The sequence below is a fragment of the Salmo salar genome, chromosome ssa04 (assembly GCF_905237065.1).
Source record: "Salmo salar chromosome ssa04, Ssal_v3.1, whole genome shotgun sequence".
In the NCBI taxonomy this organism is placed as follows: Eukaryota; Metazoa; Chordata; class Actinopteri; order Salmoniformes; family Salmonidae; genus Salmo; species Salmo salar.
In genome coordinates this window covers 10626817-10644755 of record NC_059445.1, presented here as the reverse complement: position 1 = coordinate 10644755, position 17939 = coordinate 10626817, and the positions used below count along the sequence as shown (strand labels likewise).

Genomic DNA, 17939 nt, shown 5'->3' with positions numbered 1-17939 from the left:
TAAGGTCATATGATTGATTGCATATAGATTGCCATGTCAAATCATCAGTAGGCCCATTGTGAAATATAGCGTCTTCTTCCTATGAGCTCTGGCACCGTGGTGTGGAATGTCCGCCAACTGGGTGACACTCACTCCTGGCAAGCTCGCCAAATGTTAGGGTTCGTTTCCTTGTTCCTTGTCAATCATTGGTGAAATTACCATTATGACAATATCTTTAATTAAATCATGCAAAAACCTTTATTAATGCAATTGCAGACAGAAGTTGACAATCAGGAACATAGCATGCATGTTTCTGAGTAAGTTCTGCATCAAAGAAAAGGTCCCATGTTATTTTATCAAACCCAAAGTCCAGCCTTTAGTGATGTCACTGCCTATGTCATTACCTTTTACTCCTGAGACCAAAACCATGCCTACAAAGCTATATAAACAAGGCTTTTAGTGTGTTATCTAAAAGCTTAGCAGTAAATGTCCAAATTGATTATAGTGGAATGTCTGAGTAGTCTCAGTCACACATTTCTCAGAGGGGTCTCTTTATGAGAGAGAGAGAGAGAGAGCGAGAGAGAGAGAGAGAGAGAGAGAGAACACTAGAAAACAACTGTGGAACAACATTCAAACCTCAATGTGTATATATATTGTTAATCTGTAGTCTAGGACCCTATAAATGTAAAGAGGGGTCTTATAACCCCTCCCCTTCTATTAATACAACATAAGCATAATCAATTATTCTAATACATCAATCATTTGGTACAGCCCCAATCATGACCCCTAGGTGAACCTGACACCATCCTCTTCTGATGACCATGAGTTGATGCTCCCTCTGAATGCAGAACACCATCAGTTTTGCAGTAGATGTTTCAACCATGGGTTTACACTGAGGAAAGAGAATTAAATACAAAATGTCTCAATCAAAACCTGCATAGAGGGGTAAGCATACTGTATGTGCTGGTATCAATAACTCTTTCAAGCCTTTCTTGGAAAATGATTTATGATTGCTTTATATGTCTGCAAGCATAGTACTACTTTTGTCTAGTTGTTATAGGTGACTGTGTCAATATCACTTACTTCTTTAAGTTGGGCACTTTCAGCATTGCCAACACTTTGATTCTCTTTGGGTCGAAAACACAGTCCTCCTCTTGGTTGCTCGGCACCATGCCAACACCAGGTGGAACCCAGGCAGTGTCGAAGCCATGCTCAGTGTGCCAGGTCTTCTGCATGGGGTGTCTCTGACATTTTATCACCTTAACCTTGCCAACATTCACCTTTACTTTCAGAACCATCCTGTCTGAGTCATCGGCACCAATGGGGTATTTGATGGCTTTTCTGATGTCTCGACTGAGGTAGACACCGGCACCAAGCATGCCATCTTTGGAAGGTTTGAATCCATTTCTCTGTATATCCACAGCAATCTGTTTTGATGTTCCATGATACATCACGTAGACGTGGCTGTCCTCAGGGGTGACTCCACTCTGAAGATGATCATACTGAGATCTGTAAGACAGGGAGAACATTTTGTTTACATAAAGTATATTGGATTCAGTAGGCCTATGTACATCATTTCAAATTGTAAGATATTTTATCTTTAAAGGGATAATCCACCCCCAGAAATAAAAATTATGAAACTGATGTCAATTTGGTGAAAGCCTGTTTTATCAGCGGGTGAAAAAAATATTTTCTAAGTGGTCCTTCTGTGAAATCAGGAAATCATGTAGGAACGCATCATATGGTTCTCCTCACTGCAGATAGACACTATCACATTTCATAACGCTTTTAAAACAATGACCTGCATTCCGGATCACCAAATTAGCCTATAGATGATATGGCATACTAGTCTATATCCTCATGACAAAGTATAGAATTCACTTAGATGTGCTCAATCTAAAAAGTGTACCAAATTATTTAACTCAAGTTTCTTCTGAGTGTGACTGTGGGAAACGTGGGAAAGAGCCATTGTTGCCATAGCAACGTACTCTGCACTGCTCTGGGCAGAGATTAACTGCAAATTGAACTGGGTGAGAGACTCCTAAATTAACAGTGCAGTTTGTTTAGGCGATTTCTACAGCTAGCTTGCTACATTACACGCTGATATTGACTTTTGTATGATCACAGATAGAACAATGAGCCAGATATTTCACTGGATGTATACATGATCCGGAGTGGCGCAGTGGTCTACGACTGCATCTCAGTGCAAAAGGCATCACTACAGTCCCTGGTTTGAATCCAGGTTGTATCACATGTGTGATTGGGAGTCTAATAGGGCGGTGCACAATTGGCCCAGCGTCGTCCGGGTTTGGCTGTAATTGTAAATAAGAATTTGTTCTTAACTGACTAGTTAAATAAAGGTTAAAAAATAAAGGTTAAAAAATAAAGGTGAAGCGTTCGGTTGGTTTCCACTCACTGCCAAATATGGTGAAGAGAGGAAGACCAGTCGCCGGCAGTGGGAGAAGATTGAGCGAGATGGATTTTGGACGACATTCTTCACATTTTCTCATCGATTAAACATTTGAACTCAATACAGTTTTCGGTTTCCAAAACTACACTCTGTAACAAACATTGTGGACTAAGTTTTGTAGACTTTACCTTTTGTAGACTTTACCTTTTGCCGAATTTTCGGAAAATATTTAGGAGCGAAAGGTCGAATTTCGTTATTGCACAAGGGCACTTCAGAGTAGGCGTTCCCTAATGTAAATATGCAAATAAATGCTAGAACGCGCCTTAGGAAATCGCTAGCTCGTGCTTGGCTCTGCCCACCTTGCTTTTTCTGCCCACTATGATTCATTTGCTCCCATTGGAAACAACAGGCTCTGGTCTATCTTGGGTTAGTTTTACAAATCTTTGTTAGTATTGTGTGTAGCTACGTTTTCTAGCTAGCCAGCTGCCCAAAGAAAGCATTGCACAGTGGATTTTGCAGTTGACTTGAGCTGCAACGGATTTCTACAACGATTTTTATATGTTGATACCAACCTTGTTATAACGACAAAATGAAACATGTTTTCACATATTAGTGTTATTTAACAGTTTAACACTGTCACTCATAATAATTAAATGGTTTGGGGTGGATTATCCCTGTAGGTTTCTTGAAAAGAGTGCAGTCTTTTTCATACTTACAAGTTATCTTCAGTAACCTTCATGACCTCGATGACTTTGATTCTCTTTGGGTCATAGACACAGTCCTCCTCCTCGTTACACAGTACTATGCCAACATTAGGAGGAACCCAGGCAGTGTCAAAGCCATGCACAGTGTGCCATGTCTTCTGCATGGGGTGGTTCTGCATGTCTATGACCTTAACCTTGCCGACATCCACTCTGACTTTTAGTACTCTTTTCTCAGAGTCAGGAACATCAAGAGGGTATTTACAGGCTTTTCGGATGTCCCGACTAACATAAACACCAGCACCAAGCATTCTATCTGCACTTGATGGTTTGAAACCTTCCCTTTTAATCAACTCTGCGCCCTGTTTTGAGCAGCCATGAAACATCACATATTCTCTTTGATCTTCAGGATGAGACTTTCTGTCAAGCAAGTTGATGTAGTATGGGGAGTCAGGGTTAACATCCATAGTAACGAAACTGCTGTTAAATACACCTCTGCTGAAATGAGCTGTAATTTAAGTTCATACATTGCAATTACAATTTGTAAGTTAACATAATTGCAAATTCCTACGGCTGAAAATGTTACACTAAATTGTTATGGCTGAATAATATTTCAAAATATGCTGAATTATTACACTAAAATTATAACACGATCATGTAAAGACTTATTTAGTAAGTAAACAGGGGTTGTTTGATAACCAAGTGTCCAGTAATAAGTTCATGTGTCTCGAAAAACAGATGAGACTGTTCTTACCTGCTGCTGCCAGACAAATGCAGGAATACTCCGTATGCTTAGGAAACCTAGCGCGTAGGTTTAAATTCCTGACTGCATGCCAATCTTGCCACTTTCGGTTTCGTTTCCTGCTCTAGTCTTGCAGTGGCGACACGTCATTCAGGTAAGGTGAGCATCACATTTTTAGCAAAACATATGTAACACTCTCACCAGGTTCGAATTTGACTCTCGCGATATTACCTTACATAGAATATCTCAACCGCATCGGATGTTCGGTGAGAAGGACATCTCCAATAAGAATCCCTATTGTAAACTATCTATGGTGATGACAACTAGGGTATTAACTTCAGATGGTATGATTATAGGTTTCTGTTATTGAATATGGATATGCTTTCACATGCATTCAATTAAATTGAAACAGTAAATGACTCCACCAAGACAACATACATAAGGTTCAAAATGTGTATTATTACATTTTCAAAGCACCACATCAAAATAAATAAAAAATAATAAACCCCAATGATTGATGCACAACCCATGTCCAAATTATTTCAAGCTTAATTAACCCGTCGGCGCTAAAAAAAAATTACGACACACAATATAGTCCCGAAGCACCCCACCGCTGTGGTTACTCACTACTTGCAGATATTCCCTCAGCGAAGTATGGCAGTTCCGTGCAGGTTTTCCTCTCATGGTCCACAGCAAGCACAGCTATCAATGCAGACAGTACTCCTTAGCAGTAACCGCTATCCCATGGGAACATTAACTCGCCAAGCTTTCCCAAACAATTCTCCCTGTTTCGCTGCCAGACAAGGCTCCGCTGATAGCCAGGTGCAGCGGTGGTAAGGATTCATTTCATGGTGCTGAAAAGAAAGCTCTGCTGTTGGGACAGCTTTATGTAGTCCCTAACAGTTTGTGGGCACCGCTTGTCGCTGTTATAGTGCAATTAATGTATTGTTTAGTGTAGTGACTTTGCTGGCATGCACCTAAAAAAAAATATTTAGAGTTTGCCCCACCAAGATTTACATGCTAAAATCGCCACTGTAGTCTTGACCCTACAGTTTAGCATCATCTTATCAAATCTCAAATGAAAAGCAGCCGCACCCACTCAGATAAGAAGCCTAATCTAATGGGGACATAAACACATGATACTTCTTACTTTCAATAATTTTGTTATTGCACCATTGGCAAGTTGATGTTCATTTTTCACACTAGAATCAGCTTGAGTAATGTGTTAGCATCTTAATCGTAGCAGCATCTGTAAGGGTCTAGAACTGTCATGCCATCCACATGAAAGGATGCACACTCAGGCAGAAACCATTACATATGTGGCCTCCAACTAAGAGCTACTGGCCAATGCTGACTTATTCAGGAGGTCATATCAGCTGTTGATTTCAGTTTAGAAACGTTTATTACTATTTACAACTCCACAGTTACAACAGTCTTTCCCAAATTGATTTATAAACTAGTATTAAGAGCAGTTTTCCATCAGACTACATGAGCAGCAGGTAGAAAAGGTGTTTGGTTTCAACACGACGGTACAAGCTACATCAGCTTTATAGCCCATGTTATCCCTGAGATTGATGCATAGAAATGAATGACTGATAAGAAATTAGTTGAAGTATTTTATACAAATACTTTTAAATGTAGGCCTTACAGACAGTCACTGACAGACAAATAAACCCCAATATTTGACCCCTTTTTAATTTTTTTACCTCATACACCAAAGTGGCACATCCCAAATGAAAGAGCACTTTTTGGCAGAACAGTACATATCATTTTTTTGATCAAATGTCCTCCATAGTGATGTGTAAAACTAACTTTTAAAGGTAAATAAAATGTCTTCCTACCCACCAGCATTATGATTCTTCCAAAGAATGACTTGTGTTGTCATTTGAAGGGCTATGACAGTTCACCTCATCCGCAGAGGCAGATTGGGACAGAACCCCCTCACTATGTGTAGGTGTGTCAGTAGTAGCAGCAGCAGTTAGAGGAGGCTTGACCTCCAACGCTCCACTGTCCAGACCCACAGGTGGAATCTGCTGTTCCCAGTGTTGTAACATGGACTCCAGCAGGCCAGAGTCTGCAGGGTTGCCTGTGGTGGTGGTTGTGCTAGGTACTAGCACGTAGTTGCTAGTGCTGCTGCTTACCGGGCAGGTGTGGTTAGCATCGTTAGCGCCTGCGGCAGTATGTTGGTCACTGTCGCTGTCTATGGTGATGACAGTGGGCGAGTGTTTCCCGGACCCTGTGCGCTCTTTGCTCTTGTGCCTCTTGCCCTTCTTCTTGTGCTTCTTCTTCTTCTTCTGGTGCTTCCTGGTTTGCTCTGAGGAGCTGCCCTCATAGATGATCTCCACGCTGAGGCTCCTGCTCCTTTTCCCCCCCGACTTCTCCTTGGACTTCCTGTGACGCTTCTCTTTGCTCTTCTTCTTCTTCTTGTCTTTCGCACAGGACGAGGTGGTGGAGGAGGGAGGCTCGTCAAGGGCATTGGAAGACTTGTCTTTGGGGTCAGGTTCCTCCAGGTGTCTCGATTTGTACTTTCTCTTCCCGCTGGGCTTCTCATGACGAGACTTCCTGTGAGCACCGGACGGCGAACACGTGCTGGAACGACTTCTGGAGCGCCTCTTATCCCGCCGGTGGGAATCAGGACTCTGGCTCCGGTATGGGGACCTGCAATCGATGTTCCTGTGTGAGCTGGAGTAGTAGGACCTCCTCTCTGTGTAGAGTGTGGCGCTGCTGTCCTTCTCACTCTCCCGGCTGTAATAGTGCCAGTGATAGGAGTGCGACGATGAGTCGTGGCTGCGGCCTGATCGGCTGCCATCTTTATTGTCACTCTTCTTCTCTCCTTTAGTGTGGGAGCGGTCGCGGCTTTGGGAGCGCGACTGCCTCCTGCCTCTGGACAGAGTGCTGTCGCTGTTGATGGAGATGGCCGGGCTCTTGGTCGAGCGGCTGCGGTCGGCACTCCTGGACCTCCTCCTCCGGTCTCTGCTTCTCGACCGTGGCCTCTCTCTAGATCTATCGCGACTTTGACATCTCCTGCCGTCTTTCTTAGTTTGTCCTCTGTTTTTGCTTGCTGACTTACTGGATGTCTCACGTCTAATTGAGGGTGAGGTGTTACGTCTCTCCTTGGAGCACGATACATCTTGCTCCCTTTCCATCCCCTCTGCCCTCCCAGGACATTGGCCTTGAGAGGAGGCGGGGCTAAGGCTGGTGAAGCGGATGTGTTGAAGCAGCCTGGGCACTTCGTCTTTGCTCTCCTCCAGAACAGACTCCTCTGAGTCAGAAGACAGTTTGACCAGCTCTGGAGTCCTTTCAGCTAGGGGCTTTACAAAGCCCACGATGATGCAATCCTCTTCGCCAGAGGAGGTACACGCCGGTCCATCCTTGTCGGTTTTCACCCGAGCAGAGCCTGCAGTCAGGCGAGGGGCCTTTGGCTGTGACACTGCTCCGCACTCCTCCCCCAAACTGCTCTCTGAGTCTGAGTCTCTGATTGATAGCAGCAGGGCCCTGGTGGGTTCTGTTGTGGAGTACGAAGGTCCGGGCGTCTCGTCGTCCCATGTTGACTGGCTCAGGGCAAGCCCGGACACGGGGTCCCCCGGGGGGTCCAGCTCCACAGAATCGCCCCCCTCCTCATCCTCGGAGATGGCGATCACTGAGGAGTTGGAGCTGCTGCCCTCGTCCGAGGACGGCGCAGGGCAGTCGTAGGTGGCATGCTGGTCGTAGGCTTCCATGTTGAAGGGTGCTCGGGCGAAGTTGACAAACTCGTGCAGGAAGTGATCGGTGCGGGCCTGGAGGAAGGGCTGCAGCTCCTCCTGGATGGCCCGGTCCTCCATGTCATAGCGGGTGATGCGGGACATGATGATGTGCTGCACAATGTTGACCAGGGAGCCGTGAGCACCGTACAGCACCACCAGCTCTCTCTTCAGCCAGGGCAACAGGCGGTGCAGGCAGGCAGGGTTCCTCTGGAAGAACTCCGCCGAGATGTCCCGGGAACGGCCGCCGTCCCGCACGCTCCGCACTCGCGCCCCTCGCCGGTAGAGCGCCCGTCTGAACTTGATCATCTCCTGCTCACGGAGGCTGCGCACGGTCCGGCCCTCGCTTTCTGCCTGCCTTCTGGCCGCCAGGCGCGCCATCATGCGACGGAGGCCTCGGTCCTGCCGAGGAGGGGGGGAAGCCCCCGTTAGGGCCTCGAACATGACCCCGTTGTCAGGGGGAGGGGATGTCCTTCTCTGGTCCTGCCGACGCGCCCCCGTCAGCGTGGTGCGGTAGCGGAACCGTTCCCCTGCGAAACTCCCAAAGGAACCGTTCTCCGTGGGCCGCAGGTCATACTTCTTGAAGTCCTTCTCTGATTGTATACTGTGATAGATAGAGTTGAATGGCTGCTTGCATAGCGGGCACTCGGCTTTGTTCTTGGACCACTCGTGGATGCAGCGGAAGCAGAACTTGTGCAAGCAGAGATCGAGGTAGGACATGTTGTTGAATCGGTCCAGACAGATGGGGCACTTAGAGTCTGGAGACGCCTCGGCAGACAAAACCTCTGAGGTCTTGTCCGGGGCACTCTTCTTGAGTAGCCGTAAGGTCATCTTTGCTGCTGCCATAGTGATGGTCTAGGGAAGGAAATATTACCCCGTGTTAAACAGTGTTTTCAATAAAGAAGGGACACAACACAGCACTGACTTTGTTCAAACGTTATTTTCTGTAATATACTGTCACTAGCTAGGCCCATTGGCAGATGCAGAGACAACTCTTTCATCAACACACTCTTACAAATCATTTTAAAGGTATTAATGCAAACAGGTAAGAATTTTGTAAGACGAGCATCTAAACATGTTGTCATTATCCAATGTGTTACATAATCAGAAAACTATGATAATATAAAGATTGGAACGTTACAGGGGTCACAGCTGACTGTGTCAGAGCCATTTAGCCACATTGACCATAGATGGCAAAATGAGTGTCAACCAATTTCAACAGAATCTTACAATTACCCCACTACAGTTGTGAAATTATAATAAAGCCCAATAACTTCCCATGTAATGTTATTACTTGAACGTGTCTTTTACTTGGTAAGATTAACGTTAGCTAGCTCGATAGATAACATTAGCAGCTACGTTAGCTGTTCTGACTCATCTAGGGTTGGACAGTGAACACTCATAATGGTTGACTTTGGCCCCAATCTCTGACCGATAATCCTGACAAGTAATGATTTATTCATGACATGTTTGTGAGTCTGAATTGTGATGAATGACAGCTTGGGTAAAAAGGGCAAAATAGCTTTCAGCTAGCCAGCTTTCAGCTAGCCATCTTTCGTCCATTTGCTTACCAAAAAAAAAAAGCCGGGGATCTGAGGCAAATGTCTAGGAATCCTGTCGGCGACAACACTCAAGACCTCTCATATAATCTTTTCATATTTTATTATTTCCATGTGTACTAAAGAGAAGTAAATTAATTTTGTTGTTTACCACACTCTTTGGCGTTGGCCTCCTGTTTCATACCGTGATGTAACGCTCCATTTAAAATAATAAAAACGCAAAGGATTATGGTATACTGGAGGGTGTTTATCTTCCGCTTTGGAATGAAGTACTTTTTTTATGGTCTCGTGCGCCACCTATTGTCAGTAACTTTTAGCACAGAGGATGAATTCGCTGGAAATAAACGTAATATGGACATAAATTAGACAGTGGGGTACTAATAAACCATAGCCATCCATAATATACAAACATCAACTATGATTGTGAGTTTGGTTACACTATCGGTTACTTGTGTCAAATCGTTTGCAAAGCTATTATTTTAAACGTTTAAACAGAGGGTAGTGCGAACAGCCCAGTACATCACTGAGGCCAAGCTTCCTGCCATCCAGGACCTCTATACCAGGAAGGCCCTAAAAATTGTCAACGACTCCAGCCACCCTAGTCAGACTGTTCTCTCTGCTCTCGCACAGCAAGCAGTACCAGAGCACCAAGTCTAGGTACAAGAAGCTTCTAAACAGCTTCTACTGCATAACACTCCTGAACACCTAATCAAATGACTACCTGGACTTTTTGCATTGCCCCCCCTCTTTTACACCACTGCTACTCTCTGTTGTTATCATCTACGCATAGTCACTTTAATAACTCTACCTACATGTACATATTACCTCAACTAACCAGTACCCCCCTGTATATTCTCGCTATTGTTATTTTACTGCTGCTCTTTAATTAATTGTTACTTTTATTTCTTATTCTTATCCGTATTTTTTAAAACTGCATTGTCGGTTAAGGGCTCATAAGTAAGCATTTCACTGTAAGGTCTACACCTGTTGTATTCGACGCATGTGACAAATAAAATTTGAATTACTCAAATAAATGCAGCACTCTTTCCCCCACATTCTTGTCCAAATATACATCTCTGACATGTATTAGTATTGTAAATATTATTTAATGACATACACATAAAGTTTTTACAACAGGGCAGGGACAAAAAGACATTGTGCAATTCTTTCAACTGTGTCTTCTTCAGTGGTGACCATGGCTCTCTGGGAGGTCTGGAACAACCTCTCCCGTCTCCAAGATGGTGTCGCCCTGAACACAGACAGGGAAAATGTACAGATAATGAAAGAGTCAGTTGCTAGATGTCCCTACTCTTTCATTACAAGGTCTAGGAAAGCAGTCTGGACTGCGCATATGCAAACTTTATGCACGCATGACTAAGTCGCTTTGGGAAAAAGCATCTGCTAAAATACATTTTGTGTTACCGTAGTAGGCCACAATTGCAGTGCAGTTTATATATAAGCTGCACTGCAATTCAGTGCTTTACTGTAAACTGCCAAAGTGCACCATTGTGTCACATGCATGTGTAAATAAATCTATAAGCAATAAATCACATTTTACTGGTCACATATACACATGTTTAGCAGATGTTAATGCGAATGTAGTGAAATGCTTGTGCTTCTAGTTCCGACAATGCAGCAATATCTAACAAGTAATCTAGCAATTCCACAACAACTACCTAATACACACATCTAAGTCTGATATCCAGTAGTTCTTCCCAGCTGTAAGTAATAACACTTAAGATTTTCTGGGCTAACAATGTAAGAAATAATACATAAAAAAACAAAACACTGCAAAGTTTCCTAAGAACTAGAAGTGAGGCGACCCTCTGGTCAGCGCCATCTTGTCCAATCATCAAGACAAAAGGAAAGGGGGATACCTAGTCAGTTATCCAACTGAATGTGTTCAACTGAAATGTGTTCAACTGAAATGTGTTCCGTATTTAACCCAACCCTTCTGCCCACCCACCGGGTACAGATGGCAGTTCAACATCTACTTTTGATTTACATTTGGTTGAGTTGTCAACTAATATGAATTCATTGTGGAATCAACCAAAAATGTCACCCAGTCATTTAGGTTAAAAGTTGGGTGAAAAAAAATACAAAATTCCCTTACGTTAATGACTTTTGCAAAACCAATCAGTTTTCCTTGTTGACATTTACATTTTTCAATTGAAATGACATGGAAACAATGTATGTTTCAACCTGTTTTTGCCCAGTGGGCAGTGAATCCACTGTAACACTAAGAGACAGTTCACAGACACAGATTAATCGTAGTCTGGACTAAAAAGCACTTACAATAGAGATTCTTCATTGTATGTGCTTTTTCATCCAGGACTAGGCTTAATCGTGTTCCTATAACAACACATGAGATGTACTTACAGGGAACAGTCTGGGCTTTAGCTCCACGATGCCATAGGGCTTTTTCTGTGACAAACACACACGCAGGACAGGTCAATGTTTTAGATTGAATTGAAGACTCTTCTATGACACATGCATGATACAACTTTCAATAGAGCAGGTATAGTGAATGAACACCAACACACAGGGCTAAAAACTGCAATCCACTACTGTATAATAACATTTCATAAATCGGAGCACAATAAACTTTGAACAGCCAGGGTCAAACACATTATCAGTCCTCTTGAACATTAGGTCTCAGACTTTTAAATCAAGACCAGTCTGTCTTGGCAGTAGGTCAGGGTAAAGCATTAGCAATGCTGATTTTTGAGTGACACAGCCTGGCATTTCATGTTTGATTTAGAGCTGGGAGGACTGGTGTTATGAATTTAACCAATTAGGCCTGTGAGGTGGTTGGAAGAATCCAGGTGGAGTCTGGTTGGGCCAAAATCCTCTTACACTCCAGGAACAGGTTTTCCTAACAACAACATCACTACATGAATGAAAAGACAACATTATTGTTGGTGTTGAATTGATTAAACTTACAGCAACATGATACTTCACGTAATAATGCACAACCCAGGCAGGGATCAGCAACCGGGTCAAGGCGAACACTCCACCAGTGTAGGCTTTGTAGGTCTGGAAAGAGAGCAACACAAAGGGGACGTGTGTCACAAATGTTAACAGGTGTTGTTGATTTCTTGCTGACAACAGTTGATTCAGTTTTTCGGTACAACTATTAGTTAGCAACATGCCAGTAGCTATGTTACGTTCAGGTTGGCAGTGACACAGATGACTGGCATCACACCAAGCATGAGAATACTAGTCAACCCGTCTGTCACGAGCGTCAACATGCAACTATGTGGCTATGGTAACTAGTGACGACCCATGCAACTGGCTAGGCTAGCTAGTAAACAGTAACACCGACGTCTCAAAACAAAAACATAGTACGTAGCTATCACAAATACTAGCTAGTTAGTCATTGTAATCCAATTCTCACAGCGTTGTTCGTTGAGATATATTAGAATGAAATTGCAAAATGATAAACTCACGTAAAGCCTCCACAGGGTCTTCGGTTCCAGAAAGCCAGCCCAGAATTTTGCCACGGGCCCGGGGGCTGTCTTTGGCAGCACGGGCTCTCTGGGACTGAGCTCTTGGTCCTTCAGCCATTTCCTCCTGAGGTTTGAAATCTGCTCTACGCGGAGCTTTTCGTCTGCTGTGTAACCAGTCATGATTAAGAAGAGCTAGTTCTTATTTTCTTGATATTCAACTTCACTACAATGACACCATGGAGGACACCGCCATGGAGTGCACAGCCAAAACTCATGAAGAAGAAAACAGTCAACGACAACTGTAACTACACATTTCCCCCCTTGGCTGAGTGTGTGAGTGACATCTACGGGACTGGAGGAGGAAACAAAACGGAATATTTATGATCACTGATTTCTCTGATACATTGTGCAAAATATGCTACACACAATTGCTTACTAAATGTTTTACATTCATCCAAAATTAAGGAAACTCTGTATTATGTATCCATATGCTTTTTACTATAATGGTAAATGCCTTGTGAATTACTATTAAGATGTCATAAACAGTAAATGATAATGAGTTTTCTGTTTGGATGTGGTTGCAGCATTATAAACTGGTGTCACCATATGGCCATTCTACCACTGTCCCCAGGGCATAAGCAAGTCCTCAATCAATTGTATTTTATAAAGAGCTTTTTACACCAGCAGTTGTCACAAAGCGCTTACAGATACCCAGCCTAAAACCCCAAAGAGCAAACAATGCAGATGTAGAAGCACAGTGGCTAGGAAAAACTGTAAAGTGTGAAATCTTAGCTATCATCAAACATTATTGCTTCAAAGGGCTTTTTCAATCATTAGTCATTACACTTAAAATACAAGCTGAAATGTTTGACATAGTTATAATCTGATGTATTATCAATAGTTAGTGATACAGTATAGTCAACTGTCTTGATCATCAATTTGTTAAGCAAACTATATCAATGTCTTCTGAAATATAGTGGACTTTATCAACACATCCACAAAATCATTCATTCGTATGTGATGCAGAGTGTAACAGAGTAGATCAACTAAAGTGTGTAAGTTGCCATCAATACATAAATCAATGAACAGAAATCGTGTGTTCTCCTGACAGTAGTACTACAGCCAAATATATTTGAGTGTTCCCTCCATTCCCCGTACTGGGTTGTAAATGAACACCCAGTCTTTGGCTCACAACATTAATATTTTTTGATGACGGACAGTGTCGAAATATTCAAGACATGAAAAATACGGATGTTTTATGTCACTCATCAAATAAAACCACTGACATGTCCATCTGAAATGTCTCTTTTCTTATTATAATTATGAATTTATTTACAACTGACCATTGGCTTATATATTCCAAGTACAGAGGACATAAAGGCTTGACGTAAACCCTGTTTAAAGTGGACTTTTCCCCATTGAAACTGATGTGTGTTGTCTTTGCATTTGGATCTGATTGAAATAAGATCTACTCCAAATCAGATATGCTGTGACGGCTTTACATGTGTACAGAACGTGCCGAAGCATAAATCAATAGTGATTTATTTTAGTAGCATATCATAAGAATTGGCATCATCCAACGAAAAATATGCACCAGTCCTGTCTATGAAATGCATTGGGAATTGTTTTTAAACCAGAGACATTTAAATTACACAGGCTCCAAATGATGCATCATTAACAGTGTCATCTGCAGAGATAGTTTCGTAAACTGATAAGCCTTTCATCAGAGTCCATGAGGATTTGCACAATATAGACTTATATCAGGCGGAATTCCGAGGCCACCAAGTGTACAGTAATCCAACCTGCAGCTTCTATCTAAACCACACACTAATAAAATGTCTGTGGTGCAACCTAACCCAAGTGTTCCGTTCTTTGCAGGAAGTTGGCACTCGCCACGGTGAGTGCCAAAGAAACCACAGAAGGTTGACGAGAGCGGACACAACCCCAATAGCAGTTAGATTAGGAGAATGGCCCCTCCACCTTTATCAGTGTATGTCTCCTCTGTGTGTGTACAGCTTCTCTCTCTCTATATATATAGAGAAATATATATATATATATATATATATATATATATATATATATATATATATATATATATCTTACTTTTGGACTTTGACTCTTACAGCATATTAGGATAAAGTGAAAAAATAAAAGTTTGCTGCAGATGTAGGATCTTTATTTGATCACCCTGTTGCAGGAGAACGTTCCTGCAATGCAGGAAATTAAAAACTTGTGGTGTATGTGAGGTTTTAAAAGTCTTCTGAAGTTTGTAATTTCCACTTTGAAATTTCAGACTTGATGTGTCAACTCCTACAAAAATGTCCATTAATTATAATCCACATAATAATTCTAATTTCCTCTTGCTGCAGGATATTTTCCTGCTGTAGCAAACTGTCTCAAATTAAAGATCCTACATCTGTAGGTCAGAGTTGTTAGAGCGATACTGCCATTGACCAGAGTAAAACATGATAAAGAAAACATTACAGTGGCTATCAAACCAGGCTCTATTTAGTTGCATGAAAATCAATGAACCCATGACCCTTTCAGTGTATTTTTCCAGAACATTTTGGTACCCCAAGGATGACTCCCCATGCACAAGCAAAGGGACATACCCAGTTTTGATTTACAGCAAGGGGCTGGTTTTGCTACCACCCTCCTATCAAGTATCACTCAAATACGAGACCATTGAAGGACCATCTCCGACTCCCCCATATGCATCAGACAGCACTGGGGGAACTGGCGTTCTCCTCTCTCACTAGTAGAATCTTGACCGATGTCCTTTACAGTGTTGTTGGGTCAGCCAGGGGTTCCGGTAAAAAAACAAACATCTTCCCTTGAAATGGGGGTCAGGACATACCCGGAAGCCATTTAAATCAAAGTCCAGAATTAGGTTCATAGGAGGTATCGTCATCTCTTGGACCAAGGTTAGACCCAGAGAGCTGAACTCCTTCTCTATATATTTGTTTGTGGTTTGGGTAAGGCACACTTTGTCTCTTGGCTAGAACCACAGAGCAGATGGAAGTGTTCGGGATGACTTTCATTCCACCTCTAGTAAGTCAGATCCCGTTTTAAAGGGTACATGTCCATCTTCAACCTCCCTAGACTGTCTCCAAACTCACAACCAACCACAGTTATATCTAGACTTCATCAGGCGATGCAACACAGACCAACTATACCCAGCCTTTCCATTGAATGAAGAATTCATAAAATATGAACAGAATTGAAGCCGAAGGAACCTTTTACAGAAAGCTGAGTCCTTGCCTAATTATTTAACCCATTGTCTTACAAACTGTGGGAATTAGTCAAGGCTTATTGATTATTGATCATTATCATCAAGATATAAAATTCCTTTAACAATTGCAAAGGAAAACTGCAATTGACTATTTGACATGGGAAAGTTCATACTTCAGTGAATATGGCAGTTGCTTACCACTATTTGTTATGAAGTGGAGAAGGTAAGTACAACACAAACTAGTGCTGTGTAATAGCTAAGAAAGAGAGTTGAAGGCATGACATGCCTGGTTGTTTGAAAAGTGTGTTAATTAGATACTCAATGCCATTTGAGTGATCGACAGCTTGCATGCGCCCGACATATCCCGTCTTGTGAGTGGCTTCCAGAAGTCTTGTGGTGCTACACATGTTACTGCGGCATTCATTTACCATGATGTTGTGACGTGTGCTCATTCACTATAAAAGCAATCATCTCCTGCTGGGACAGTTTATCCTTGTAATGAGGGTTGACACCTCTGTAGTAGGGGGCTTGCCTGTATGTGGGGAGGTCACAGATTGGTTTGGCTTGGATTTGGGATGAGAATGTATTGCTGTATTGAGATCTCTTTTCTACTATTATGTCCTAACCTATCATGGTAGATTTTACCAGCTTTATTTCTGTATTGATTTGTATACACCAACAGACTCTGGAATACAGTGTTACAAGAGGACTGTGAGGAGTGTACCATCTCGAAGTGAGCGAACTCAGTGAAGTGGAGGGCTGGACACCATGAGGGTCGACGACATGAACCCCCGCACTGGGATGGTGGTAGCCATCAGCAGCCCTTTACTGTTCTTCGGCTTCATGTTCACCATGTCGGGCATGAAGGGAGAGACCCTGGGCGGGATCCCTCTCATCGCCATTGGACCTGCCATCTGCCTCCCAGGGGTGGTGGCTATCATTCTGGCTAACCGAACCAACGGCTGCACCAAGTTCCCCACCCGGCGCCAATGTCTCAACTGCCTCTGTCGCAAGTGTAGGAGGAGGAAGCAGATGCCTAGAACCAAAGAGTCAACCAGGATGGCCAGAGACTCAGAGGAGCCTGATGGGGACAAGAGGGCTGAGGCTGGGGCTGAGACTGGGTATAGATCTGGGGCTGGAGCAGACTCTGCGTCCATTACCATTGCAACAGTGAAAGAGTCTGGTCATCTGATCAATAAAGCGAACCAAAATCATGATGAGGTGCGACGCTACCCAGCTAGTGCCTTGATGGCCATGGCAGGTGTCTCTAACTACAGTATCTATGATAGTAAGTCCTACTCTATGGACAGTCACTGTGGGGCCTATAATAGTAAGGTGCATCATGTGCCTCAGCAGCAGCAGGACAGTTTTGTGGTGTACTACGAGGGAGGCTTCTCTCCGTACGGACCCTGTTACTGCTACATCAAACCCAGAGATTTTATGTGGGGCGTAGAGACTGTGGTCTAAGTGTGGATACTGAAGCCTACTGGGGAAACCCTATTACTGGAACTATTACTGTAAACTACTAAATCTATTTAGGTGTACCTGGGACATGAATAGTAAGCCTGTTTATCTTACAGATAAATAATACTGCAGTACTAATGTTGAAGCAGTTAACATAAGAAAGACATTTGCAGTTTCTTGAATGAATTGTATGTTGCCTATTTATTTTGGATTTTTCTTTCATATTGTATAAATATTTAATAATCTAAATGGGCATTAAAATATTTCTCTAAATGGGCATTTACATTTGCACTATTTTATATATTGTTGTCTTAATGATCAAGTATCTATTATGTATCATATTCAACAAAATCCATTTAATGCATTGTTGTGTTTGTGGTATAGTTACTAAATGAAGAAATAATGAAACGTTTTTGTGATTACATCTGCCCAGATGATGCACAAATCGACGTGAATCATGCAAATAGTTCAATCTGCACATTACAAACCTGTTACAGAGACCACTAGAAGGGGAAATACCGCTGCCAATGTCCTGTTGAGGCTACTAAAAACAAATTATTAACAGTTTGGATGTGAATTATTACCTTGCATTATTTTAAAATGTAAACATCTCCAAGAACAGACAAATAACGAAAGATATTCATGTTATAAAAAGTATACAGT

At 42.6% G+C, this 17939-nt stretch overlaps 4 protein-coding genes across 5 annotated transcripts; 1 reads left to right on the top strand and 3 right to left on the bottom strand.

Annotated features, from left to right (window-relative positions):
* Positions 1-213: 213 nt before the first annotated feature.
* LOC100196683 (uncharacterized) lies at positions 214-4015 on the bottom strand. The gene is made up of 4 exons (XM_014194809.2): positions 3845-4015; positions 3106-3598; positions 1063-1488; positions 214-871 (listed from the first exon to the last, which is right to left on the bottom strand). The coding sequence occupies exons 2-4, from the start codon at positions 3555-3557 to the stop codon at positions 835-837; spliced, it is 915 nt and encodes a 304-aa protein (XP_014050284.1). The 5' UTR covers positions 3558-3598; positions 3845-4015; the 3' UTR covers positions 214-834.
* A 256-nt stretch (positions 4016-4271) lies between these two features.
* LOC106602278 (E3 ubiquitin-protein ligase Topors) lies at positions 4272-9451 on the bottom strand. Of its 2 annotated transcripts, none has more exons than XM_014194807.2 (2): positions 9144-9451; positions 4272-8427 (listed from the first exon to the last, which is right to left on the bottom strand). In XM_014194807.2, the coding sequence occupies exon 2, from the start codon at positions 8416-8418 to the stop codon at positions 5683-5685; it is 2736 nt and encodes a 911-aa protein (XP_014050282.2). In that variant the 5' UTR covers positions 8419-8427; positions 9144-9451; the 3' UTR covers positions 4272-5682. The 2 variants fall into 2 exon arrangements, with proteins under 2 accessions (XP_014050282.2, XP_014050281.2); XM_014194806.2 differs by having other exon boundaries at positions 9283-9449.
* A 768-nt stretch (positions 9452-10219) lies between these two features.
* Positions 10220-12871, bottom strand: ndub6 (NADH dehydrogenase 1 beta subcomplex subunit 6). The gene is given in 4 exon segments (NM_001140996.2): positions 10220-10380; positions 11511-11555; positions 12075-12167; positions 12581-12871. Coding segments are annotated over 4 exon segments (384 nt in total). The 5' UTR covers positions 12761-12871; the 3' UTR covers positions 10220-10314.
* Positions 12872-16580: 3709 nt separating this feature from the next.
* Positions 16581-17279, top strand: LOC106602270 (transmembrane protein 215). Its single transcript, XM_014194795.1, has one exon. It carries the CDS (start codon positions 16581-16583, stop codon positions 17277-17279), a length of 699 nt encoding a protein of 232 aa, XP_014050270.1.
* Positions 17280-17939: the final 660 nt, after the last annotated feature.